The sequence below is a fragment of the Protobothrops mucrosquamatus genome, unplaced genomic scaffold (genome assembly GCF_001527695.2).
Source record: "Protobothrops mucrosquamatus isolate PMUCROS unplaced genomic scaffold, P.Mucros_1.0 scaffold_259, whole genome shotgun sequence".
Taxonomy (NCBI): Eukaryota; Metazoa; Chordata; class Lepidosauria; order Squamata; family Viperidae; genus Protobothrops; species Protobothrops mucrosquamatus.
In genome coordinates this window covers 75,231-102,760 of record NW_015386335.1, presented here as the reverse complement: position 1 = coordinate 102,760, position 27,530 = coordinate 75,231, and the positions used below count along the sequence as shown (strand labels likewise).

The window sequence follows — 27,530 nt, the reverse complement described above, 5'->3', positions numbered from 1 at the left end:
GTCACCCCACCGGTCGGTTTATTTATATTTATTCTGAAGGGGATTTTGGGTCACAGTGGGCAGAGTCTGAATCTGGAGTTTGCAGGGTAGAAATTTGCGTTTTCTTTCGGAAAAAAATGTGTGAAGTCCGAGCTTTCCTCCTGTAAGATCAGGCACAGCAGAAATAAAAAAAATAACAGTGAATTTGCTTCTTTTGGCTCCCTGGAGGTGTGTGTAACTGGCAGGCTTGCAACCCTCGCCCAAGGAGCACCGTTATTTTCATCAACTTTTATTAAATTTAAAAAAAATTAAAACTATACAAAATAACAAAAAGATTTTAGATTGCAAACTCTTTGGGCCAGAGATTTACTTGAATTTTAAGCCAGTCATGTCCAGAAAATATTAATACGTTCCTGCGTTGGATAATTTCAAAATACAGCCAAAGGTGATCAGACTTTTTAAAAATCCACTTTTGAAATCCGCCTTTGGCAGGGGTAGGCAACCTTGGTTCTTTTATGACTCATGGACTTCAACTCCCAGAATTCCTGAGCCAGCATAGCTGGCTCAGGAATTCTGGGAGTTGAAGTCCATGAGTCATAAAAGCCAAGGTTGCCTACCCCTACCCTAGAGAGCGCACGCGCAGATGCGCCCTCAAGAGAAAGTCGCTGAGTCATCTTTCTGCGCAAGCGCCCTTCCGCGCCTGGCCGGGAAAGGAAACTGATACTGCGCTCCCTGCGTTCCTTTGGTTTCCTCTCCGCGCGGGGGCGGAAGAACGGCCGGAAAGAGCAGTGGGACGCTCTAGCCGTCCGTCCCGGAAGTCTGCCGCGCTTCTGTGAAGAGAACCTGTGGTCCCCCTTTGAAGTCTCAGAAGACCGCCAATTTTTCTCTGGATGCTGCTTGATAATAACGACAGAAACGTCCAATTTATTCTTTAGGGCCGTTTTTTTCCCCTTCCCTCAGGGAACAGACCGGTGCCATTTGGGGGCGGGGTTTCATCCGGAAGAAGCACTCAGTCGACGTCACTTCCTCTCTGACCCGGAAGCTTTCCCCCGGTCTCTGGTGTCTTCGCCTCAGCAACTCTAACGCTACTGGAAGCAGAACTGAGGAGAGGCGGCGGCAAGATGGCGGCGTCGGGGGGCGGCGGTGGCGGCGGTCCCGGGTCTTCGGAGCGGGAGCCCGGCTGGGAGGTGGCGGTGCGGCCGCTTCTGTCGGCCTCCTACTCGGCCTTCGAGATGCGCGAGCTGCCGCAGCTGCTGGCCTCCGTCATTGAGAGGTGGGAGGGAGGAGGGGGCGGGGCTACCACCCTCCCCCCGCCCGCCGGGTTGGAAGGGGGGGCGCAGTGGGGGGAGGGGCTCCGAGGATGGGGGTCCTGGAGGGGGAAGCCCCTCCCTTATTTTGCACTGCCCCAGACTTCCCCCTCGGCTTGGCAGCTCCTAGTGGGCGGGGCAAAATGAGGCCCCTCCCTCCCCTCACAAAACCTCCCTCTGCTGGGTGATGGGAGTTGTAGTCCTCGCCCAGCTGGGAACCTGGCTGAGGGGGTTGAAGGGGAGAGCCTGCCCTCTGGGGATGATGGGAGGGGTGGTTAGTCCACCTGAGAGGNGAAGTCTCTTGTGGAAAGTGCCCAAGGATGTGGGTGATGGGAATTGTAGTCTTTGCCCAGACGGGAGCAGCCGGGCTGAGGGGATTGAAGGGGAGAGCCTGCCCTCTGGGGATGATGGGAGGGGTGGTTAGTCCACCTGAGAGGGAAAACCTCTTGTGCAAAGTTCCCAAGGATATGGGTGATGGGAATTGTAGTCCTTGCCCAGATGGGAGCAGCCGGGCTGAGGGGGTTGAAAGGGAGAACCTGCCCTTTGGGGATGATGGGAGGGGTGGTTGGTCCACCTGGGAAGGGAAGCCTCTTGGGAAAAGTGCCCAAGGATGTGGGTGATGGGAGTTGTAGTCCTTGCCCCGCTGAGAGCAGCTGGGTTGAAGGGAGAGAGCCTTCCCTTTGGGGTTGATGGGAAGTGTAGTTGTTCCACTTGGGATGGGAAGCCTCTTGGAAAAAGTGTCTAAAGATGTGGGTGATGGGAGTTGTAGTGGTTACATGGTGGTTGAATGGGCCCTGCTATCCTGGAGTTAGAGGGGAGCATCTTAGTTGGGGCACAAACGTTTCATGTTGTGAATATCTGTAATGGGCTTGCCATGGAGTTGTCTTTGGTTGTCACTTTTGTGGGTGGACTTAAAACAGCCACACTGGTCTTTCAGATCTCTTTGATATAAAGCAGACATGTCAAACTGACATCGCGCAACGTATTGGAGCTTTTTCGCCGTTGCCAGCAATGGGGTGGGCGCGGCTCCGGTATGATGAAACTGGCCCGCGGGCCGGCAGTTTGACACCCCTGATATAAAGAAACTTGGCCTTCCAGACACATCCAGAGGGGCAACAAAAAGGGGGTTTTAACCTGTTGGAAAAGTTGTTCAGAGTTAAATCAGTTGGAAGCCTGGCCCTGCAGGATATAATAATAATGATAATAATGATAATAAAAGTTGGAAGGGACCGTGGAGGTCATCTAGTCCAACCCCCTGCTCAGGAAGGAGACCCTATACCATTTCAGACAAATGGCTGTCCAGTCTTTTCTTAAAAACTTCCAGTGTTGGAGCATTCACCGCTTCTGGAGGCAGGTTGTTCCATTGGTTAATTGTTCTCACTGTCAGGAAGTTTCTCCTTAGTTCCAGGTTGCTTCTCTCCTGGATTAGTTTCCATCCGTTGCTTCTTGTCCTGTCTTCAGGGGCTTTGGAGAATAGCTTGACTCCCTCTTCTTTGTGGCAACCCTTGAGATATTGGGAGACAGCTGTCATGTCCCCCCTCATCCTTCTCCGTTAAACTAGACCTACCCAATTCCAGTAGCTGTTCCTTATATGTTTTAGCTTCCAGTCCCCTAATCATCTTTGTTGCTCTTTTCTGTACTCTTTATAGAGTCTCAACATCATTTTTAGATCATGGTGACCAACACTGGATGCAGTATTCCAGGTGTGGCCTTACCAAGGCATTGTAAAGTAATATTAACCCTTCTTGTGATCTTGATTCTATCCCTCTGTTAATGCAGCCTAGCACTGTGTTGGTTTTTTTGGCAGCTGCAGCACACGGCTGGCTCAGATTTAAGGGATTGTCCACTAGGACTCCGAGATCCCTCTCACAGTTACTACTTTTGAGAGCTGTTATTTTTCTTCTTTGCTGGTATTGTGCTAGACTGGGCTTTTATTATCTAACTTTTCAAAATTTCCCAAGCTTCTTGAGTTGTTTTCCCCTTGAGGATTCTCATCCATGGAATCCTTCCCAAGCTCGCTCTAAGTTTATTGAAATTAGCTCTCTTAAAGTCCAAGACTCTAGTTTGGCTGTGTTCTATTGCTTTTGCTTCCCTAATGTTGAATTTCAATATTGCATGATCACTTCCCCCCAAGGTTCGTGTGGCTTCAATACCTTCTATCATTTCATCTCTGTTAGTGAGAATTAGATCCAGTATGGCTGATCCCCTAGTTCCCTTCTCTACTTTTGGGGAGACAAAGTTGTCTGCTAGATTTGTCAGGAATCTGTTTGATCTTCCACTTGGTGCAGAGTTTTTCTCCCAGTTGATGTCAGGGTAATTAAAGTCCCCCATTACTATTGTGATGTGCTTGGTACATACCTTAGTTAGCTGACTAGCAAAAAGTTCATCTATTTCCTCTGTTTGGTTTGACAGCCTATACCAGTGGTGGCGAATTTATGGCACGCGTACCAGAGGCGGCACTCAGAGCACTCTCTGTGGGCATGCGTGCCATGCCCCGGAGATGGCAACTGTCCCTCTTCAACCAACCGCCTGCTAACTCGCCGAGGTCCCACATGGCCGAATGCATCCCAGCACGGCTGGTTTCCCTCCCCCCCCCCGTCCCCTCCCTCCTGGCCTCGCATGCTCTCCTTTTCCTGGGCACAACCCAGTACTTCGCCTCCTCAGCTGTTGGCTGGCTATCCAGCTCAGAGGCGGATTCTCTGAACTGCTAGCAGTGGGCTGTGGAGCCCCAGAGTGCGCCGGTTGAGGGGCCGGCAAGCTGTGACTGCTGACGGACGCTGTCAGCCCCCATGCGCTCACTGGCCTCTGTGTGCGGGGGCCGATGGTGTCAGGCAGCAGCCGCCCCGGCCCCTGCCTCGCCTTGCCCTGGGACAATGGCACCCCCGCCCTGCCTCGCCTTGCCTTGCCTCACCCTGCAGGACGAGCTTCCTGCCCACCGCCCCACCTGCCAGAGACCCCCTGGATCTCCCCCAACCTTGCCCGGCATCCCTCCCCATGAGCAACATCGAGGTGACCATGCCCACCTTGGCCACACCCACCCAGTCTGCCATGAACACCACAGCCACGCCCACACAGTAGGCCACACCCACCTGCCACTCTGCGATACATAAGTGGGTTTTGGGTTGTAGTTTGGGCACTCAGTCTCTAAAAGGTTCGCCATCACTGGCCTATAGTATACACCTATGGCAGTGCCATTTCCCCCCCCCCCCTTTTATATTCACCCAAATGCATTCAAGACAATTTTCATCATTATTGTGCTCTATTTCTGTAGAGATGTAGTTATTTCTTATAGAGAGAGCAACTCCACCTCCTCTTTTGTTTGGTCTGTTTCTTTTAAATAATTTAAATCCCTCTAGCTGTGTGTTCCATTTGTGGGTTTCGTCCCACCATGTTTCCGTAATGGCCACAATATCATATCTGCTCTCATTAACCTGAATTTCTAGTTCACCCTGTTTATTGCTCATACTCTGTGCATTGGTGTATGGACATTTGAGTCCTTTATGACTGACCCTGTGTTTACTTTCTACATAACCTGTGTGGTGCCTGAGTTTCCCCTATTTTCTTACCACCTGCTTGGTTAATGCACTTTGTGGGGCATTCGCTATTAAAAGCTTGATTTTGCTTGACAGCACGCTTGATCTTCTTGTCCACACACACATCTATGTTACATGCACTGATAGCCCTATAATTTTTAGATTGCCGGGAACAGGGATGTTCTGTGTCAATTAACTCACTGTCCCCGTTGTCTACTCCTTTCCTATCGCATCCCAATTTAGAAAAGGCTTGGATAAAAAGTTGTCTGTTTCTTTTGACTGGTGAAATTGCTTCCACTCTGGCTCACTTAATGGGGATCTGCTGCGCTTCACTTGGTTGGCCCTGTGTTTTCTTTTGCACTTTTTTGGGGGGGGTGTGTGTGATGCTGCAGCTCCCTCTTTCTTTTGTGGCCTGGGAATGTGTAGTTGAGTCTGTTGAACCTACGCACTCCTAATTTCAGTGGTACTCCATATCCCATCCTTTGGGTACCTGAGAGTTTAGGCAGGATTTGAATACAGCATCTTTCACACACAGAGCCTTGTATTCTAGGGGTGGGCTGGAGCTTTTTAGTATGTATTTTGCACAATTTCTGTTTTAAGTAGTAGCTACTTGCCTTCTTTGAACTAACGTCACTAGTTGATTTTGGACTGTACCTTGCTTTTATTGGTAGTATATTTTAAGCTAGATGTTTGTGCTGCTGGGGTTCAACAATTTCCCAGAGCAATTGATTGCTGTTCAAAGCTGGAGCTATTTAAAAACAAGATAATCTCCCAAAACAATGTTTCAAAACGCTACTTGGATTCACGCCGTTGGCAGTCTGAATGTAAACTTTACACCAAATGCTCTCTTCATCCCATGTCACATTAGAGTGTTTATTCAAAGTTTCTATTATGCAACAGGCTGCTTTGGAACTCCCCTTCTTGCAAAGTTGCACAAACTCTATCCCTCTGCATTTTAGGGGTAAAATTATCAGTTTTGTTTTTCAGTGTGTGCTGAAGGCTATCAGTGGAATAAATCACATGAGCCTAGTCGAGGTTTGGAAAACAAAAAAAAAAAGTAGCATGCAACTGTTTGCTCTTCCTTTCAGGGATACAATGCTTAACCGTTTATTTGCAAAATCCTCTCGGGCATTTTGTGATCCTGTCTTTCTTTATAAGTTGTGTGGAATCATGTCAGGGCCTCAGAATAGGGCAAGCAAACTGATGCCTGTTGCAGATACGTCGCCATTTCCGTGGAACCCTTGAGGTTGACTTGCCCGGATTTCAAAAATTGTGTTGATTGTTTTTTGTTGGCGTGCTCTGGGTTCATATTCTGTCACGGTGCAGTCCCTCGTAAAGTTTAAAAATTGCTAATGCTATGTCAGGCCTAAGTCCAGCACTTTGTTCCAGGGTAGCTGGTCAGATAAACAGAGGGGAGGCCACTGGAATTCCTCAGCAGCTGATACTGACAGATAGATCTCTCCCTGCTTGCCATCTGCTTCTTGGTGGAACAAAAAAGGCCATACCAGACAAGCCAGTGGTCTGACAGCCCATGGCAGAGAATGGAATGGAATGGAATAGAAGAATAGAATAGAGCAGCGGTAGGCAACCTTGGCTCTTTTATGACTCGTGGACTTCAACTCCCAGAATTCCTGAGCCAGCCCTGCTGGCTCAGGAATTCTGGGAGTTGAAGTCCACGAGTCATAAAAGAGCCAAGGTTGCCTACCCCTGGAATAGAGCCAAGCTTTTCTCTAGGTAAGGCTGGAGAATAGAATAGAATAGGAATAGAATAGAATAGAATAGAATAGAATAGAATAGAATAGAATAGAATAGAATCTTCTATCTATATAAATAAAAATGTAAATGTTCGTTTGTTCAAAATCTTAAATCTCCGAAGGTTCTTCACCGATTGCTTTGAAATTTTGACACAACGTTGCCTTCGAATACGCGCGTTTTTATATATCTATATTATATAGATGTCACACCTGTGACAGGTAAAAACATGCTTTTTTTTTGAAAAACAGCGCCATCTGTTGGACGTAAAAGCAGCACGCTACGATTTTACCATTCCATTTCAATGTTTCCGATTTACGACCCATTTACGATTTCCAATTTTCCAATTTTACGATTCCATTTCAATGTTTCCGATTGCATTGTTAATTTGAATTTTCATAGATTTCGATTTATTTTCATTTTGGTTTAATTATTTCGTGTGACATTGCGTTGGAATTGATGCACAGACAATGGAACAACAAAAAATATTGTATACCCACAAGCATTGTGAAATTAAACATATTAGAAACGTGCGCTTTCTCTTTTCTTTTTTTTCCATTTAACCAGACTGAGCCACAGCAATGCGTGGCCGGGTACAGCTAGTAAGAAATAAGAATAGAATAGGAATAGAATAGAATAAAATAGAATAGAATAGAATAGAATAGAATAGAGATTGGAATGGAATTGAATATAGAATGGAATAGAATGAATAGAAAATATGGAATGGAATAGAATAGAATAAACACAGTTGGAAGGGACCTTGGAGGTCATCTAGTCCAACCCCCTGCTCAGGCAGGAAACCCTACATACCATTTCAGACAAATGGCTGTCCAGTCTCTTCTTAAAAACTTCCACTGTTGGAGCATTCACAACTTCTGGTGGCAAGCTGTTCCACTGATTAATTGTTCTAACCATCAGGAAATTCCTCCTTAGTTCTAGGTTGCTTCTCTCCTGGATTAGTTTCCATCCGTTGCTTCTTGTCCTGCCTTCAGGCGCTTTGGAGAAGAGCTTGACTCCCTCTTCTTTATTATAGAACACATAGTTTCTGCAGCAAAATGTCCACTTCAGAAGAGGACTCCAGCTTAAGAGGTTCAAACTTAGAACCAGGATTAGCTTTCCGCAGTCTCAGAGACCTCCTTTCAGTCCCTGCTGGCTGGTGATCTGACCCGTAGCTTTAAATGCTAGTAGGGAAGCTGTATATCAGCGGAAAAACTCACCCAGAGAAGAAATTCACCTTCCTTCCACTTTTTATGCTCAGAGCTTCACAACGTTTGCTGAAGAGTGCCCAGTTTCTGACTCTGTGTTTCTTGTGCTTGTCTTCTCCCCCTGCAGTGAGTCCGAAATTCTGCATCACGACAAACAATACGAGCCTTTCTACTCGTCCTTTGTTGCACTTGCAACACACTACATCACCACGGTGTGTGGAGTGGGTGAGTGAGTTTTGGGACATTCTGCGCGGACTGTCGTCGTTCAGCTGGTTTTTATTGGTGACACAACACACACACATTCCCCCGCGAAATCTGTCAGGAGCATTTCAAAACCAGCATAGAAGATTATAAGGGACATGGCAGGAGGGAGGGGCTTTTACGAACACCCCCCAAAAGCAGGAAGTAGAAAATAGTTTTTCAGATATCTCTACATTGGGGTAACTTTGGGTTCCATTGCCACCGATCCCACTGATGGGAGTCAGCGGGTCCTGGCCCAAAAACCTCTGAATGGCCACAGAGTCTTCAGAGGGAATCAAAGGAGGGCCAGCCTATATTTGGAGGGAGGGGGATTCCTAGATCAGTTCAACACAGCAAGGCAAGGATGTGGCCCTGCTTAAAGCTCCTTTCCCCTCAGACCTGGGTGGACTAACGTAACCACGTTGCCTTTCCAGTCCCTCGGAACCAGCTGCAGTCCGTAGCAGCTGCCTGCAAAGTACTGATTGAATTCTCCCTGTTGCGACTTGAAAACCCAGACGAGGCCTGCGCCGTCTCACAGGTGAGAAGAGAGGCCGCTTCTGGCATTTGGGGCGAGTTTCCACATCGTTGCCAGGCTCTAGGGCAGAGGCCCCCCAACCTTTTGGGCACCAGGGACCGGTTCCGCGGAGGGAGGTTTTTCCCCGGACCGGAGGGGGCGTGGTTTTGTGCGCTGCCTGCATCCCGCAGATGGGGCTTGGCTTGTTTGCGCGGACCAGTTGCTGGCATGCTACAGCCCGATGCCGGTCCACGGACTGGGGGTTGGGGACCCCTGCTCTAGGTTGAAGCTGAACCAGGAAGCTTGAAGCTTGTGTCTGCTTGCAGACGTGGGGATCTCATGCCTCAGAATTCACAGCAGAGGCTGTGATAGATGGGGGGGGAATCTGGGGACTGGCATCTGCCCAGCTGGGGTCTGCTCAGGCTTGGAAAAGCCGCCCCGAATCTTGTGCCACTCACCTTTTCTGCCGTAGAAACACCTGATCCTGCTGATCAAGGGGCTGTGCACCGGCTGCAGCCGCCTGGACCGGACGGAGATCATCACTTTCACAGCGATGATGAAGTCAGCCAAGCTCCCCCAGACGGTGAAGACCCTCTCGGACGGTAAAGGCTCCTCCCCTTGACCTCTTCTGCCCTGGGGGAGAGGGGGGGCAGGTAAGGGCTGCTCTCCCGGCCTGACCCTCTGCGCCCGCTCCTCTTTTCCAGTGGAGGATCAGAAAGAGCTGGCGTCTCCCGTCAGGCCTGAACTCCGCCAGAAGGAGGTTCAGATGAACTTCCTCAATCAGCTGACCTCTGTCTTCAATCCCAGAATGGCCCTGTCTCCCGTGACGATGCTGCAGGCTCAGGTGGGCTGTGGAGGCTGCCGAGAAGGCTCGGTTCCCTGGGGAAAGGGCTGCCCGTGCTTCTCAGCGGGGGCCGACGGGAGGGCCCCCGGCTCCATCCGGAGTTCTTCCAGGTGAGGCTGTGAGGGCGGGAGATGAAATAACGCCCGGCTCTGCTTCTAGGGGGAAGGCGAAGGCGAAGAGCAGACCGCCACGGACCAAGCCTCCACGGCCCAAACCAAGAGCATATTTGTTGCCCAGAATGTGGCCAGCTTGCAAGAACTCGGTAAGGAGGGAGGGGGGTGTTTTGTGTTTTGTGTCTTCTGCTAACAGAGCGTCCCTGTTTCCCAAGGCGTCATCTGGAAAACGGGGTGTTGGGGCTGCTTCCTTGTCACGGGGGTGTCCTCAGTCGTCCGCCACATGGGTTAGAACCGCAATTCCTATGAGGTGTTTGAAATTGCTCCACCAAGAACTGAGTAATTTCATGCCAGGGGGCATCTGGCAGAGCCCTGCCAGAAGCAAGACTCTTAAAGAGGCTGGTCCTCATCCTTTGGGGCCTCCTTTTCTCCCTCACCCTGTGTAAGGACCCATCCCACTTTGCATCTTAAGAAGACAAAACTCTTGGAATAGTTCTTCCAACAGGAATCATTTATTAAGAGAAAGTGGTTGTAGGTGTTCTAGACAGGACTTGGGGTCCAAGCTCTCCCATTCAAGGTTTTAAGGGGTCCCCCAGTAGCCCCACCCCATCACCCCCTTCTTCCAGCGACAGTCCCAGGCATTTCATTCCCACCCCCTTTTCCTCACTGCCGGGAAAGGAGACTTCAGAGAGGATTACATGAAAGGTAATAGCCCCATTGTTATGGTTAGTCCTTTTGGTGATATCCACATTCAGTCCCTTTGAAGTTGAAATGGAGGAAGTGAGAGCCATAAAACCCCTTTGCTCATCTCCCTCCCCCTTCATCGTATGACAGAATCCAGAGAGGGCAGAAATGGGGTTTTCCATAGTCGATAACTAGAGATGAATTATAATTGGATTCTGATACCCTGCTTGCCTTTTCGATGCAGGCGGTTCTGAAAAGCTGCTGCGTGTCTGCTTGAATCTCCCCTACTTCCTGCGCTACATTAACCGCTTCCAGGACGCCGTGTCGGCCAATTCCTTCTTCATCATGCCGGCGACTGTCGCCGATGCCACGGCAGTCCGCAATGGGTAAGGACCTCCTCTTTCTTCTGTGCCACTGTGACTTTATCCTGTTGTTTTTTTTTCCCCTGTAGCTTTTGAGCAGAACTCGACCTCTCGGTCCCTTGCCACTTTTACACCAGCTTGGCATTTCTTTGCACCTGTGCAGGTTCCATTCCCTGGTGATCGACGTCACCATGGCCCTGGACACGCTCTCCCTCCCTGTCCTGGAACCACTGACCCCCGCCCGCCTGCAGGACGTGACCGTTCTGGCCCTCAGCTGCCTCTATGCAGGTGAACCCGTGCGACGCAGGGGCCGAAGCCGAAATCTCTGGGAGAGGCTGTGTTGTTGTGGGTTCCTAAACTTGAAGAAAAGAGCCGGAGCCTCGTCTGTTCCAGTAAAAGGGCAGGCAGGAAGAGAATTTTCTTCCTTCCTCATGGCTCTTCTTCTCCCTCTGTTTCTCCTGTGCTCAGTTTTCTTTGGAAAAGAGAATTTAACCTCCCTGAAATGCTACGCCAGCCACTGGCTTACAGAAAAAAGCTCCCAGGTTGCTTTTAATAGCAGAAGCACTTAAGACTGATAAACTGCTTCGCAGATGCTTTACAGCTCTCTTTAAGTGGTTTACAGAGTCAGCATATTGACCCCAACGATCTGGGTCTTCATTTTACCCACCTCAGAAGGAGGGAAAGCTGAGTCAACCTTCAGCTAGTCAGGATCGAACTGCTGGCATTGGGCAGAGTTAACTTGCAATACTGCATTCTAACCACTGGGAAGGAGGGAGGGAGGGAGGGAGGGAAGGAAGGAAGGAAGGAAGGAAGGAAGGAAAGTAGCAATAGCATTTAGACTTATATACCGCTTCACAGTGCTTTACAGCTCTAAGCAATTTACAAAGTCAGCATATTGACGCCAACTATCTGGGTCCTCATTTTACCAACCTCGGAAGGATGGAAGGTTGAGTCAACCTTGAGCCGGTCAGGATCGAACTCCTGGCTGTGGGTAGAGTCAGCAAGCAATACTGCATTCCAACCACTGCGCCACCATGGCTCTTATATAACAATAGCAACAGCACTTAAAGACTTATATACCACTTCACAGTTCTTTACAGCCCCCTCTAAGCGGTTTACAGAATCCGCCTGTTGCCCCCCAACAATCTGGGTCCTCATTTTACCAAACTCTGAAAGACGGAAGGCTGAGTCAGTCTTGAGCCGGTCAGGGTCAAACTCGTGGCTGTGGGCAGAGTCAGCCTTCTAACCACGGCACCACCAGGCCTCATAATGCTAAATGCTGAAATGGGGAGGTGGGGGTCTTTCTCATCATCCCCCACCCCCCAATCACAGGATGAGATTCAAGGCTTTGAGTTGGTCCCTGATGCTCCGGCTGACCCCAGGACCCTTCCTCTCCCCAGGGGTCAGCGTCGCCACCTGCATGGCCATCCTACACGTGGGCACCACCCAGCAAGTCCGCACGGGCTCCACGAGCTCTAAAGAAGAGGACTATGAGAACGACGCTGCCATCATTGTGCAGAAATGCGTGAGTTGGCCACACGGGGCGGGGGAGGCTCTGCAGGAAAGCGAACTCCAGCTGACGTTTTGCAGCCACAAAAGTCTAGAATGGCGCTGGGGGTGACAACGGCCGGGCTTCGGCTCTTTGGCCTGATCCTTTTCTAAAACCGGTGTCTCTCCACAGTTGGAAATCTACGACATGATTGGCCAAGCCATCAGCAGCTCCCGCCGTGCAGGTGGGGAGGTAAGAGCAAAAAAGCATAGATGGATGGATGGATGTGTGTGTGTGTGTGTGTGAGAGAGATGATAGATAGATAGATAGATAGACAGACAGACAGACAGACAGACAGACAGACAGACAGACAGACAGATGTGTGTGAGAGATGATAGATAGATAGATAGATAGATAGATAGATAGATAAACAGATGTGTGTGAGAGATGAGATACATAGACAGATGTGTGAGATGATAGATAGATAAACAGACAGATGTGTGTGTGAGAGAGACAGACAGATGTGTGTGAGAGATGATAGATACATAGACGTGTGAGATGATAGATACATAGATAGACAGACAGACAGACGTGTGAGATAGATATAGATAGATGTGTATTTGAGAGATGATAGAAAGATAGATACATAGATGTGTGTGAGAGATAGATAGATAGATAGATAGATAGATGTGTGTGAGATGATAGATAGATAGATAGATAGATAGATAGATAGATAGATAGATAGATGTGTATTTGAGAGATGATAGATGTGTGTGAGAGAGAGATTATAGATAGAGATTAGATATAGATATATTTCTCCCGCGTTGCTCTCTGGAGTGGCAGTCAGAATGTGATGTGGTTTTTTTTTTCTCTTTTTTCTTTTTCTGCGACTGCAGCACTACCAGAACTTCCAGCTGCTGGGGGCCTGGTGTCTGCTGAACAGCTTATTCCTCATCCTGAACCTCAGCCCGACCACCCTGGCCGACAAGGGGAAGGAGAAGGACCCCCTGGCAGCCCTTCGGGTCCGGGACATCATTGTGCGGTCCAAAGAGGGCGTGGGGTCCCCCAAACTTGGACCTGGCAAAGGGTAGGTCTGGTACCCCGCGGGGCGCGGAGGGAGGGGGCTTTTTCCTTCCTGTTTCTCCAGTCTTTGGCGCTGGGTGGAGAGTGATACCTCCTTCCAGGTCTTGCCCGATATATAAATAATATAATATATATATATTATTAATTTTCTAGTTTTACAATCAAAGACTTAACAGACAGTGCGTTGTCTGGGTCCATTTAGTAATTCAGGAGTCTATATTAACTTCTTCAATCGTAATATTGGATCTAGATTGAAGAAGTTAATATGGACCACTGAATTACTAATGGATCTAGATCCAATATTACCACGTCCAGTGTTTCGTCTTCCAGTAGTGCCTGATTTCCCACCCTAGGCAAATGCAATTCTTATTGTTATTAATCGATCAAGAGGTCCTTCTTGACAAGGGTGGAGATCCGTTCTCTAAGCTGGCGGGTTGGTTCCCGAATGTTTCGTTACCAGGCTAGGTAGCATCTTCAGCAGCGTTCAGGGGGTGCCAGTGACGGTGTGGGGGTGTCGAGTGAAGGTCTTGTGATGGGTCTTGTGATGGGGAGGTTATATGTGGGGCTTATCTCCCAGGGGGACGAGTCTGCCTACCGGGATGAGATGGGGCAGTAACAATAATTTGGTTCTCAACACCACTAAGACCAAGGAGCTTATAGTAGATTACGGGAGGAATAGATCAGACATTCAGCCCCTAATCGTCAGCGGCAACCGTGTGGAGCGGGTGGCCAGCTTTAGGCTTCTGGGTGTTACCACAAAGGAGGATCTGACCTGGAGTGCTCATGTTACAGCACTGGTTAAGAAGGCCCAGCAGAGATTATATTTCTTGAGACTTCTCAGGAAACAACAACTGAATGAAAAACTGCTGGTGACCTTCTATCATTGCTCCATAGAGAGCATTCTAACCTATTGCATTTGTGTGTGTGGTTTGCTAACTGTACAGTAGCAGATAGGAAAGCACTCCAGAGGGTCATTACCATCGCCCAGAGGACTATTGGCTGCCCTCCCCCCCCCCAGACGAACTGTACAGTTCCTGCTGTCTTAGGAAAGCTCAAAATATTCTCAAAGACTCATCTCATCCCGGACATTTTTTTTTAAACTATTACCATCTGGCAGACGGTACAGGATATAATGAAAACAAAGACAAATAGGCTGAACAATAGTTTTTATCCTAGAGCTGTAACCTTATTAAATACTACTGTATAGTGCAACATTGAAGTGCAATATTAGGGGCAGCGCAATGGTGAATAGAATGTGAAGGATGTGTAAATATAATGTATGTTCTTTTGTGATTTTTGCTTGTGTGTAGTGTGCACTGTGGGCAGCACGTAATTTCGTTGTCAGCTACACAGTGACAATAAAGATGTTTTTTATTCTATTCTACAATCTGTATTCTATTCCTATTCTATTCTATTTATAATCTGTCTATTCTATTCTACTCTTATTTCTATTCTATTCTCTTATTTCTATTCTATTCTCTTATTTCTATTCTATTCTACTCTTATTTCTATTCTATTCTATTCTGTTTCTATTCTATTCTATTTACAATCTGTCTATTCTGTTCTACTCTTATTTCTATTCTATTCTGTTTCTATTCTATATTCTATTCTATTCTATTCTATTCTATTCTATTCTATTCTATCCTATTCTATTCTACAATCTATTCATTTTCTATTCTATTCTATTCCATCCCATCCCATCCCATTCATTCTCTGGTCAGGGTCATTGGAAGATGAACTGCTGGTGGTGGGGGGAGAGGGGGGCTGGGGGGAACTGGTTGAGGGTCGGTGCTGTCTCTTCTTGGCTGCACGATTGATTTGGACTCTGAGGGATCCGTAGGCTGGTCGTGGGTCCTTCTGGAGCGAACGCCCGCTCCCTTCTCTTCTCACCCGCCTCTCCCTTCTGCAGGCACCAGGGATTTGGCATCCTCTCCGTCGTCCTGGCCAACCACGCCATTAAGCTCCTGACCTTGCTCTTTCAAGACCTCCACGTGGAGGCATTGCATAAGGTGAGCGTTTGGCAGAAGGGGCCGGCGGGGGCTCAGAATCGCCGGGGGGAGGGGTTCCAGGTGCGCTGTTAACCTCTCCTCCCCTTCCCCGGGCTTTCCTCCTCCTCCAGGGCTGGGAGACGGACGGCCCTCCGGCCGCCCTCAACATCATGGCCCAGAGTACGTCGATCCAGAGGATCCAGCGCCTGATCGAGTCGGTGCCCCTCGCCAACCTGCTGCTGACCTTGCTCTCCACGGCTTATCGGAAGGTGGGCGTGGGCAGATGGCAGTGCGGGGGGGGGGAACCCTCCCCTCGGTCCTCTCTGCGTCAGCCGTTCTTCCTTTGAGAGAAAAGAGATGGGGCTTGACTGGGAAGTCAGTGAGCAAGTGGCTCCCTTGCTCTTTCTCGGTTGTGTGAATCTGCCCTGTGTTGCTGCAGCAGCAGCCAGCAGGCCTTATCACTCAGGCACAGTGCGAACCCCGCCCGGGGAGAAGCAGCAGAGTGGCTGCCCCTGATTAGCAAGGAAGTGGCTGTTTTCAAATGGCCTCTGTCGAGGGGCCACCTTAAGCCTTCTTCACCCTCGTGTCTGAGATTTGATCCAGGTTTGGATGGGAGATGCTCACTGGCTGGGCTTTTGTGACCCCCCCTCCCAAACTGCCCCTTTTTCAGGCTTGCGTCCTGCAGAGACAGCGAAAGGGGTCCATGAGCAGCAACGTCAGCGCTTCCACGGATTCCAACACCTACTACGAAGACGACTTCAGCAGCACGGAAGACAGCAGCCAAGGTGGGGGTGGTGGAGGGGGCTTCAGTGGGGAAGTGGCGGGGGGTCTACACTGAAGAGGGAGGTGGCTCTGGGGCAAGGGGAGGCCCTGAGTCGTGTTCCTCCTCCCCTTCAACCCTCTGGCTGCCCCCTTTCCCCCTTTTCAGACGATGACAGCGAGCCCATCCTTGGGCAGTGGTTTGAGGAGACCATCTCCCCCAGCAAGGAGAAGGTGGCCCCTCCCCCTCCTCCTCCCCCACCCCCGCTGGAGAGCTCCCCCCGGGTGAAGAGCCCCAACAAGCAGTCGGCCGGAGAAAACGGGAACATCCTGGCCAGTCGCAAAGACCCCGAACTGGTGAGCTTCCAGGGACTCTTTCAAATTCTGCCCGCTTCATATACATATACATATGTATGTATGTATATGTATGTATGTATATATGTATATCCAAATTACTTTTTCTGACAAAGAGTTAAAGAATTAAATAGGGAGACTAAGATGGCCATTTTGAGCTCATTTTGCTCTCTTCAGTTAGCCACACCCTTTTATGGGATTCGAACCTGGGCAGTTTACATGCTGGGCAGTTGGTGTGGCTAACTGAAGAGAGCAAAATGAGCTCGAAATGACCATCTTAGTCTCCCAATTTAATTCTTTAACTCTTTGTCAGAAAAAGAAATTTGGATTTGTAAATGTTTTGCACTTGCAACTTGAGCCTGCTTATCGCCCTAGTTGGGGGCTGCAAGGCAAAAGAGATGGTAAAAAGTAGAACTGCAGTATAGCAGTCAAAATGCCAACGTCTGAAAAACTTCCTATATATGTGTATATATATATTATTGTATGTATGTATATATGTATGTATATATCCTTGATAACTGCCAAAATGCCCGGCATTCCACTCTGACGACGTTGGCAGTTAGCCAACGAAAGCTAAGTTTATCAAACAGTTGTTAGTTTATTAAACAGTTGTTTTTATTTATCCTGGTGTTCGACTACTTTTCTCAACATATATATATACGTACTGTACGTACGTACATATATGTATATATGTATGTATTATGTATGTATATGTATATATGTATATGTATATATGTATATATGTACATTTACATTGTACATATGTACAATGTACAATGTACATTATATATATACATACACGCACGCACATATATATATATAAGTAATAATTAATTTCTATATTTTCATAATCAATATGTTAGTTAATAATATATTTCTTGAATCTTCTCTTCCCCTGATAGTCTTCTTACTAATACAGTACATATTTAATGTTACATAGTAGATATTACGTTCCTTTCGCTCTAGCTCGTTTTTCTAGCCATTGATAAAAATTGTCCCATGTTCTAAAGTACACTGTCTTTCTCTTTTATCTTCAATGTCAATCTGTCCATTCCTGCGCAATCTAAAATTTTCTTAATTAACTCTTCCTCCATTGGCAGATTTTCATTTTTCCAATATTGAGCAAATACTATTCCTGCTGCAGTGAATCCATGTAAAATTAAGTATATACATTCTTTCTCGTAGTTTCCTACTATTATGCCTCACAAAAGCAATTCTGGCTTAAAGTCTGTGTGTTTTTTAAATCATTTTCTCTAACCACATGTGTATTTTTGACCAAAATCTTTTAGCTTTAGGGCATGTCCACCAGATAACGATAGTACGTTCCTGGTTTTTGTTTACATTTCCAACACTAGACATATTTTTAAACATTTTTTGCTAATCTCACCTGTGTTAAATGCCATCTATGAAACATTTTGTGTAAGTTTTGTTTAATCGATGCCTTTGGTCTTCTCCCTTCTTTCAGTTCTTAAATCTGGCCTCCAACATCCTCAACTTCCTAACTTCCTCCATGCTGGACTCAAAGAACAATTTCATTCGCAACTACCTGAGCGTCTCTCTGACGGAGCAGCACATGGCCACTCTGGCCAGCATCATCAAAGAAGTGGACAAGGATGGGCTCAAAGGTCAGGGAGGGGTGTGTGTGTGTGTGTCTCCCTGCTCACCCTCCTCCTTCCCCCCCCCCGCAGTTTGAACCTCGGAGGTGGGGCTGAGTAGCTCTGGGGAAAATCCGCTTGGGGCAGTCGAGCCCAGCTCCACGGCCCCCATCCTGGTACTCCAGATCAGATCATGGGTTCCTAGCGCTGGAAGGAAACCCCACAGCAGTGGCCAAAATTGTGGAAACCTTTTGGAAAAAGTGTACAGTAGAAATGCCACCTTTGGTTAAGTTTCCAGCCATTTTTCTTCTAATTTCTTTATAACTGCAGCCTTGTTCACTTAATAATACTATTTTACATCGCTTTCTGGGCGACCAGTCAATTCTTTGCACCATGACTTTAATTTTATGACGTTTTACGAGCTCACTAAATGAAAAGAACACACAAAAAAAACTCAACCAACTCGATAGCGATCACATAACACACTGACAAACGTCCTCCTCTCAGCTTCAACACATGACATCAATAACTGAATCCTACTATGATCTGAGTGGCTCATGGCCAAAACAAGATGACACCCGATTGGCTCTCTAAACGCTCATTCTCATTGGCTACAATCAGATGGAGGAAAGCTACCTGATATCAACCTAAGCCAAGGTTGCCTACCCCTGACCTAAGCAAGTTGTGCTTCCTTTTTCTGGTTATTTGGCTGTAACTTTTCATAGAATACATATAATTGAACAAGCTTTGCTGCATTACATTCTTGATTAAATTATCTTTCCACTGATATATAATTTTATGGCACTACCCCCCCCCCAAAAAAAGTGGCGTTATTAGCCATCAAACCTCAAAAATACACCTTTCCCTAAAGGTGTCCACAGTTTTGGCCACTACTGCAGTCCACCCCGCCAGCTGGGCCCGGGGTCTGCCCCGCTGTCCAGCGGCCACTTCATTTTGTTTCAAGGGCTGTTGTCAAGACTGCTAACATCGGATGTTATTGCTTGCCATGTCTGAAGAAGCAAACACGTTTTATTTAGCCTGCATATCACTTCTAGAGTTAAAGTCAGACAATGTTAGACTAGCGGGTGGGAAAGTAAGATAGTGAACCACAACAATATTTCAGTACAGCATTTGCCAAGGTCAGCTGTAACCAGAGGAGTTACGGGAGGGAAAGTTCACACTTCAAACTAATTGGAGAACGTGATTGATGACTGTAAAATGAAGGAGTGAGTTACGCTTTGTTACGGGTGATTGGGGATGGGCGGATTCAGTTTTGGGCTACATCAGTGTTTCTCAACCTTGACAATTTTAAGGCATGTGGACTTCAACTCCCAGAATTCCACAGCCAGCATTGCTGGCTGTGGAATTCTGGGAGTTGAAGTCCACATGCCTTAAAATTGTCAAGGTTGAGAAACACTGGGCTACATTATGTACGTGCCGAAGCTATGTAGCAATAAAAGGATTCTTTAAGGTAAATAAAGCCTCAAAGTTCTTTGAAAAGCTGCTTCTTTTTGGAACCATGACAGCTGGTAGAGCTGGGCTGCAGATCCCTGGGAGTCAGGCTTAGAGTGGTGCCCCTGTGGAAGAAAAGCAGAGGAGAAACAGCCAATTGTAAGAGCCAGAATTATATCAAGTGGAGCTAGATGGCTGGAGGGTCTGGGGCAGTTTCCATCTCTCCAAAGTCTGGCAGTTACGAGCCGGAGGGCAAACTAAATTTGGGGACGTTGCAGTCGAGGTCAAGGGGGGGGAGGTAGCCTCCCCGAGGAGGAAGAGATGGCTTGCTGGGCTGGCTTCTCATCCAAGAAGGGCCCCCGTGGGAAGATCAGCCCCGCCCTGGCGTCCTTGTGATAGGACCGGCCTCACCTGGTGACTCTGTGCTCCTTCAGGGACCTCCGAAGAGGACGAGTTTGCCGCTGCCCTGTACCACTTCAACCACTCCTTGGTGACCTCTGACCTCCAGTCCCCGACCTTGCAGGTGAGTCTGACCCTCTGGCCCGGGAGGAGCTGCTGCTCAACTGCCAATTATTCGGAATGATATTAATAAATGATTATTGACTTATGTTAAGGAAAAAGGGAATGGAGAGACACCTGAAGCGTTAACAACATTTTTTATTGTAGCGAAACAGAATGTGGCAATTGAAAATGGTAGAGCTTAATACAGGATTTGGATTTATAGAGATGAAATGTTATTGGTGATTGTTTCGATTGACTTAACTGTATTGAAATACATTGATTGGAATGTAATATATTATTTGAGGGAACAGAGGGGGAGTTTTTAATGATCTCATTTGAATTACAAATGTATGATTTTGCTCTTGGATAAGTGATTACCCTGTCATCACGTCGTTTCCTAAGCACTTGTTTCTAAAAAAAAAAAACCAATAAAACTTGTTTTTTTTTTTTTTTAAAAAAGGAATGATAACCAGGAAGTCTCCATCGGGTTCCCATTTTGAGAACAAGCTTCTCTGTTTCTGCGTCCAAAGGCGGATGTGTTTGGAAATGTCCCTTTATTTAAACCAGGGGTCTTCCAACTTGGCCCTTTGATGACTGGTGGACTTCAACTCCCAGAATTCCTCAGCCAGTCAACTCCCAGAATTCCTCAGCCAGGCACACGTGCCTGGCTGAGGAATTCTGGGAGTTGAAGTCCACCAGTCATCAAAGGGCCCAGTTGGAAGACCCCTGGTTTAAACTGTGCCAACGATCCAGACCCATTTCAATATTCTCCCTTTACGGTAGTTAAACAAGGTTCAAATAATTACGGGAGGCCCCGATTTTTCTTTCTTTTTTAAAAAGTATATTCATATGTGACTGAGGGACCGGCTCCACTCCAGTCTTTCAACCCCTGTGATGCTTGTCTTTTGCCAGAACATTCTCCTGCAGCAGCTGGGGGTCTCCCCTTTCTCCGAAGGGCCGTGGCCTCTCTACATCCACCCCCAGAGCTTGTCGGTGCTCTCCCGCTTTCTCCTCATCTGGCAGCATAAAGCCAGCAGCCAGACGGACCCGGATGTCCCAGAATGTCTGAATGTGTGGGAGAGGTAGGAGAAAGTCTGAGCGTCTGCTCCCTTGTGCTGCGTTCTCAGCTTCGGCTGGTCACACCAAATTCAGAAACGTTTTCAGTCCAGTTGCGATGCATAAATTGGTGCGCAGTTATATGTAAAATGGTATCCTAATTGCACAGATAACACTATAAAATGTAAAGGTTGCCTTTAACTGGATTTTTCTTTTCCTTCCTTCCTTCCTTCCTTCCTTTCTTCCTTCCTCACTCTGTCTGCTTCCTTACTCTCTCCCTTCCTTCCTTCCTTCATCTGTCTCCTCCCTCCTTTCCTTCCTTCCTCCCTCCCTCCCTCCCTTCGTATCTGTCTCCTTCCTCCCTTCATCTCTCTGTCTCCTTCCTTACTCTCTCCCTTCCTTCCTTCATCTCTATCTCCTTCCTTCCTTCCTTCCTCACTCTGTCTCCTTCCTTACTCTCTCCCTTCCTTCCTCTCTCTTTCTCCTTTCCTCCCTCCGTCTCTCTGTCTCCTTCTTTCTTCCTTCCTTCATCTCTCTGTCTCTTTCCTTCTTCCCACCCTCTATCTCCTCCCTCCTTCCCTCCCTCCCTCCCTTCATCTCTCTGTCTCCTTCCTTCCTTCCTCTGTCTCCTTCCTCCCTCCCTTCATCTCTGTCTCCTTCCTCCCTCCCTCCCTTCATCTTTCTCTCCTTCCTTCCTTCCTTCCTTCCTTCCTTCCTTCCTTCCTTCCTTCCTTCCTTCCTCCTTCTGTCTCCTTCCTTACTCTCTCCCTTCCTTCTTTCATCTCTCTGTCTCCTTCCTTCCTCCCTCCCTCCATCTCTCTGTCTCCTTCCTTCCTTCCTTCCTTCCTTCCTTCCTTCCTCTGTCTCCTCCTTCCCTCCCTCCCTCCATCTCCTCTCTCCCTCAGGTTTGTGGGCACTTTGAAGCAGAACGCCCTGCAGGGGATTCTTCCTGGCGATGCAGAGGATCTCAACGTGGAGCACCTCCAGCTCCTGCTGCTCATCTTCCACAGTTTCTCCGAAAAAGGCCGACGGTCCATCCTGACCCTCTGCGCCCAGACCATCCTGGACGTCGCAGCCAGTCTGGACTCTCAGCTCCGATGCGTCCCTCTCCTGCTGGCCCGCCTCCTCTTGGTCTTCGACTACCTGCTTCACCAGTACTCAAAGGCTCCGGTGTATTTATTTGAGCAGGTGGGTTGCCGAATCCACCGGGACAGGAGAGGAGGGGGAAATGCCCGACTCACCCATTGGCTTGTCAGTCAGGATCCTCTTTGGGAGTCCATCCTTTGAAGGCTCTCTGAGAGATGGCTTGGGCAGTGAAATCACCACTGCGGGCACCAAAGTTCAGACTGAAAATTTGGTTTATTTGGTACTTCTTAGCTTGTTCTTGCTTTGTTTTTCTGCTCTGCAGTGCTTTTCTGTTTTCAGACCAAAATCATGAAGAAAACAAATCACAAAATGAGCCAATAAGTTACAACTGCCTTGCTTTTCTCTCTCTCTCTCTCTCTCCTCTCTCTCTCTTCTCTCTCCTCATTCTCTCCTCTCTCTCTGTCCTCTCTCTCTCATTTCCTCTCTCTCCCCTCTCTCTCTCTTTTCTCCTCTCTCTCTCCTCATTCTCTATCTGTTCTCTCTCATTTCCTCTCTCTCCTCTCTCTGTTCTCTCTCTCCTCTCCCCTCTCTTTCTCTTCTCTCTGTCTCCTCTCTCTCTGTCCTCTCCCCCCCTCTGTCCTCTTCTCTCTCTCATTTCCTCTCTCCTCTCCCACTCTCTCTCCTCTCTGTCCTCATTCTCTCCTCTCTTCTCTCTCCTCATTCTTTCCTCTGTCTCTGTCCTCTCTCTCTTTCATTTCCTCTCCTCTCTCCCCCTCTTCTCTCTCTCTCCTCTCTCTCCTCATTCTCTATCTCTTCTCTCTCTCTCTCTCTCATTTCCTCTCTCCTCTCTCTCTCCTCTCTCTGTTCTCTCTCTCATTTCCTCTCTCTCCTCTCCCCTCTCTTTCTCTTCTCTTTCCTCTCTCCTCTCTCTCTCCTCATTCTATCTCTTCTCTCTCTCTCATTTCCTCTCTCTCCTCTCTCTCCATTCTCTCCTCTCTCTTCTTTCCATTCTCTCCTGTGGCTCTCCTCTCTCCCCTCTTTCCTCATTCTCTCTCTCTCTCTCTTGCTGTCTTTCCATTTAGATAAATCACAGTCAGTATAGAAAAGCAACTTTTCTTTTTTTTGACCCTCCCAGCTTGAAGCAGATTCTCCTCGAATTACCCAGCTGCCCCATATTTATTTTCTGCCGCCTTTGTGTGGCCCCCAGGTCCAGTACAACCTCTTGACGCCTCCCATCGTTTGGGCCGGTGCGAACCAGGAGGGCAGCCGGCCGGCTTTTTCCCCGCTTTACCACGGCTTCAAGGAAGTGGAAGAAAACTGGTCCAAGCACTGTCCCTCTGGTACGGAAGGGCTCCCCGGGAACCTTAGGATTGGGTCCTGGGGCCTAAAGGACAGAGAAGCCAGCTGCAGAGTTTAGCCCTGTCTTCCCCGCCTGGCCCTTGGGAGCAGGTGAAGTTGCTAGCCCTGGGTGTCCAGGAAGGAGCAGGCTGGGCAGGGCTGGTGGCTCCTCTGGGGAATTTGAAGCCTCTCTCTTTCTTCCAGACGCAGCCCCCCAGCCTCGCTTCTACTGCATTCTCTCCCCGGAAGCATCTGAGGACGACTTGAACCGCCTGGATAGCACGGTAAACGGAGCCCTTCCTTTCCAACTCTCACTTCCCTCCCCACCCACGTCTTCTCTAGGAAGATTTGAGGTAGGGCTGGTCCCTGGAGAGGCTGCGAGGAGGTTGGCTGGTTCATTTTGAGGATCCTCTTTGGAGGGGCAGGCCGGTGGGTCCAGATCGAGCCCTCTAGAGCAGAGGCCCCCGACCTCTTGGGCACCAGGGACCGATTCCACGGAGAAAGGATGTGGTTTTGCATGTTGACTGCATCTCACAGATCGGGCTTTGCTTCTTGGGGCAGCCCGGTTGTTGGCATGCCACGGACTGGTGCCGGTCCAGGGGTCAAGGACCCCTGCTCTAGAGCTTGACGTGGGAAGATTAGATGAGGCAGGCGTGCGGTCTCTTGGGATGCCAAATTGGGACTCGGGTGCCGTGTGCGAGGCTGGCATCTTTTTCTGAACAGCTCCTCGCTGTCCCTGGGCGAGTTCACGCCTCTACTTTCTCTTCTCCAGAGAAAGGAGCACGGGGCTTTCTCCTGATTGGGGAACCCTTTGTCTGAAATGGCCTAAGGGTCTCCTGCTTGAGCAGGGGGTTGGACTAGAAGACCTCCGAGGTCCCTTCCCACTCTGTTACGTTCCTCATTTTTAAAAAAAATTTCATGCAGAAGATTAAAATACAAAATCTAAAAGGAAAAAACAGAGGCAAACCTAAACTAGAAAGAACATTTTAAAAAAACGTGAATTAAAAAAAAGAAGAAAAAAAAGGAACTGTCCTCCCTAATTGAACACTGATGAATCTATTGTAGCAACGGATTCTATTCTATTTTTCTGAATGGTGCAGATGTTTTTATTTCCCTTGAGGGGTTGGAGTGGGGGGAGCAAGGCAGTGAGAACCACAGATTCTGCCTTGAGGCCCTTCCAGGAGGCCCACAAAGGCAGCCTTCAACTTACAACCGTTCATTTAGTGACCGTTTGAAGTTAGAACGGCACTGGAAAAAAGTGACGTAGGATCGTTTTTCACACTTAACGACCGTTGTGTGGCCACCTGATCAGCAATCTGGCCCTGGGTAACCAGCCTGTGCTTAGGACAATCGCACTGTCCCCGTGTCAGTCAGGTCATCCCCCTGTGTAACCCTCCCAGCTGGCTTTCCACAAGCAAAATCAGCAGGGGAAGACGGACTTGCTTAATGACCAGACATTTAAGAACCGCAGTGATTCGCTTAACTGTGGCAAAAAAAGGTGGTAAAATGGGGCAAAACCCGCTTAACAACTGCCTTGCTTACGGTTGCAATGGAAATTTTGGGGCTCCGTTGCGGTCATAACTCTAGAACTGTGCTGGCCTTGTGGCCTCTGGTCCAGGGTTTAATTCCGGGTGTCTCCGTTTCCTCCCCAGGTCAGACCTGTAGGCCTGTGTTTTTCTGGCAGGTTCCCGGGGGGGGGGGGGGGGGAGAGGCAGACAGCCTGGTTGATTCAGAGGTGAACCAAAGTGAAGCTGGATTGAGCCGTTCAGGAGATGCCGCTTCTTTTTCCAGGTGTGCGAAGTCCTGTTCTCCAAAACCATGAAATACGACGAGCTCTACTCGGCCCTGGCCTCGCTGCTGGCCGCCGGCTCCCAGTTTGACACCCTCCGCCGGACGGAGAACAAAAGCGTCACCGCCTTGGTAAGGAGAGCTCCGTCGGGGGACCCCAGCCCCTCGTGGAGCAGGGGAACGTCCCTGGCCTGGGCCCAGTGGCAGAATGACCGGCTGACCAGGTGGTAACCCCCCTCCCTCTCTCTCTCTCTCTCTCTCTCTCTCTCTCTCTCTCTCTCTCTCTCTCCCCCCTCTCTCTCTCTCTCTCTCTCTCTCTCTCTCTCTCTCTCTCTCTCTCTCTCTCTCTCTCTCTCTCCTTTGTCTCTCTCTCTCCCTCCCTCTCTCCTTTCACTCACTTTCTCTTTTCTCTCCTTTCTCATCTATCTCCCTCTTTTCTCTCTTGCTCTTTCTCTCCTCTCTCTTTCTCCTTTCTCTCTCCTCTCTCTCCTTTCTCTCTTTCTCCTTTCTCTTTCTCTCCTTTCTTTCTCTCTCCTCTCTCCTTTCTTTCTCTCCTCTCTCTCCTTTCTCTCTCTCTTCTTTCTCTCCCCCTCCCTCCTTCTCCCTCCCTCCCTCTCGCAGGAGGCCTGTGCGCTTCAGTACTACTTCCTGATCCTCTGGCGGGTCCTCGGCCTCCTTCCCCCTTCCAAGAGCTACATGAACCAGCTGGCCATGAACAGCCCAGAGATGCGGGAGTGCGACATCCTCCACACCCTGCGCTGGTCTTCCCGCCTCCACATCCCCTCCTACGTCAACTGGATCAAGGTAACCGCTCCTCTGGCAGGGCTGGGCAGGGCTCAAAAACACAGGCCGTCCTCGACTCACAACATTTTATTTACTCGCTGTTTGAACGGCCCTGAAAAAAGGACCATTTTTTTCACAGCATTACCAGGGTCACCTGATTTACATTCGGATGCTTGACAATTGGTTCACATTTATGATGGTCGCAGTGTCCCGGGGTCACGTGATCCCCTTTTGCGACCTCTTTACAAGCAGTGCCAATGGGGAAAGCCAGATTCACTTAACAACCATGTTGCTTTAGCAAATTTAGCCAACATGGATCTAGGCTGCTTGAACAGAGGGAGAGAATCAAGATCACGTGAAGTGTTAATACCACTTTACAATGCCTTGGGAAGGCCACACTCGGAATACTGCATCCAGTTTTGGTCACCATGATGTAGAAAAGATGCTGAGACTCTAGAAAGAGTGCAGGGAAGAGCAACAAAGATGATTAGGGGACTGGAGGCTAAAACATATAAGGAACGGCTGCTGGAATTGGGTATGTTTGTTTAATGAAGAGAAGGACGAGGGGGGACATGATAGCAGTGTTCCAGTATCTCAGGGGCTGCCCCAAAGAAGAGGGAGTCAAGCTATTCTCCAAAGCGCCTGAAGGCAGGACAAGAAGCAACGGATGGAAACTCACCAAGGAGAGAAGCAACCTAGAACTAAGGAGAAACTTCCTGACAGTTAGAACAATTAACCAGTGGAACAACCTGCCTCCAGAAGTGTTGAATGCTCCAACACTGGAAGTTTTTAAGAAGAGACTGGACAGCCCTTTGTCTGAAATGGTGTAGGGTTTCCTGCCTGAGCAGGGGATTGGATTAGATGGCCTCCAAGGTCCCTTCCAAGTCTGTTATTCTATTCTATTCTAACTGCGATGATTTACTGAACAAATGAGGCAAGAAAAGTCGTAAAATGGGGCAGAACCCACTTCGCAAATTTCTTAACATAAATCCTGGGTTCAATTGTCGTCATAAGTCAAAGACTTCCTATACGTCCAGATGTGGTGGAAGGTTGTGATAAATCAAGAGACTGACCGGTCTGAGATTATTCTTCTCTAGGAGGGACTCCTAGAATAGCTTTTCCCAGAACGCGCTTCCTCACACCCCGCCCTTCGGCCCATCTCGCCTTTTAATTTTTATTTTTTTTTTAAAAAAAGAAAATTCTTAATTCTACTCTGGCTTCCCCTTAGGACCACCTCATCAAGCAAGGGATGAAACCTGAGCATGCCTCTTCCCTGATGGAGCTGACGTCTGCCAAATGCAGCTGCGTCAAGTACGACGTGGAGATTGCAGAGGAGTACTTTGCAAGGCAGGTGCGTTCACGCCGGGGGCGTTGTTGAATAAAAGACAACACTTCCGCCTTCTTATTTACTTATTTACAGCATGGCATCTGCAGGGATGGGGGGGTGTCATGCGATCGCTGATATACAATATTCTAATTTGGGGGGGGAAAGGATCTCCTTTAAGACGGGGGTCTTCCAACTTGGCCCATCGCTGACTATAGGGGGTGAAATTTTGGCCCCCTCAGAGAGGGCACGCAACTTGGGTGTCCTCCTGGATCCACGGCTGACATTGGAAGATCATTTGTCGGCCGTGACCAGGGGGGCGTTCTATCAGGTCCGCCTGATTTACCAGTTGCGTCCATTTCTGGACCGGGACGCTTTGCGCACAGTCACTCAAGCTCTCG

At 48.6% G+C, this 27,530-nt stretch overlaps 1 protein-coding gene across 1 annotated transcript in view; it reads left to right on the top strand.

Moving 5' to 3' along the window:
* Positions 1-1,100: 1,100 nt before the first annotated feature.
* Positions 1,101-27,530, top strand: part of UBR4 (ubiquitin protein ligase E3 component n-recognin 4) — a gene marked incomplete at its 3' end in the record, with an annotated part of 101,209 nt that continues 74,779 nt past the window's right edge. The window contains exons 1-24 of the mRNA XM_015831542.1: positions 1,101-1,252; positions 7,904-8,001; positions 8,451-8,554; positions 9,003-9,132; positions 9,235-9,374; positions 9,534-9,636; positions 10,416-10,557; positions 10,697-10,821; positions 11,934-12,058; positions 12,215-12,274; positions 12,919-13,109; positions 15,015-15,114; positions 15,225-15,362; positions 15,764-15,878; positions 16,022-16,209; positions 17,672-17,831; positions 19,688-19,776; positions 20,667-20,836; positions 21,716-21,998; positions 23,104-23,236; positions 23,439-23,518; positions 25,026-25,154; positions 25,644-25,826; positions 27,034-27,156. Of these exons, the coding sequence (XP_015687028.1) occupies positions 1,101-1,252; positions 7,904-8,001; positions 8,451-8,554; positions 9,003-9,132; positions 9,235-9,374; positions 9,534-9,636; positions 10,416-10,557; positions 10,697-10,821; positions 11,934-12,058; positions 12,215-12,274; positions 12,919-13,109; positions 15,015-15,114; positions 15,225-15,362; positions 15,764-15,878; positions 16,022-16,209; positions 17,672-17,831; positions 19,688-19,776; positions 20,667-20,836; positions 21,716-21,998; positions 23,104-23,236; positions 23,439-23,518; positions 25,026-25,154; positions 25,644-25,826; positions 27,034-27,156 (3,261 nt within the window). The remainder of the gene's footprint in view (positions 1,253-7,903; positions 8,002-8,450; positions 8,555-9,002; positions 9,133-9,234; positions 9,375-9,533; positions 9,637-10,415; positions 10,558-10,696; positions 10,822-11,933; positions 12,059-12,214; positions 12,275-12,918; positions 13,110-15,014; positions 15,115-15,224; positions 15,363-15,763; positions 15,879-16,021; positions 16,210-17,671; positions 17,832-19,687; positions 19,777-20,666; positions 20,837-21,715; positions 21,999-23,103; positions 23,237-23,438; positions 23,519-25,025; positions 25,155-25,643; positions 25,827-27,033; positions 27,157-27,530) is intronic.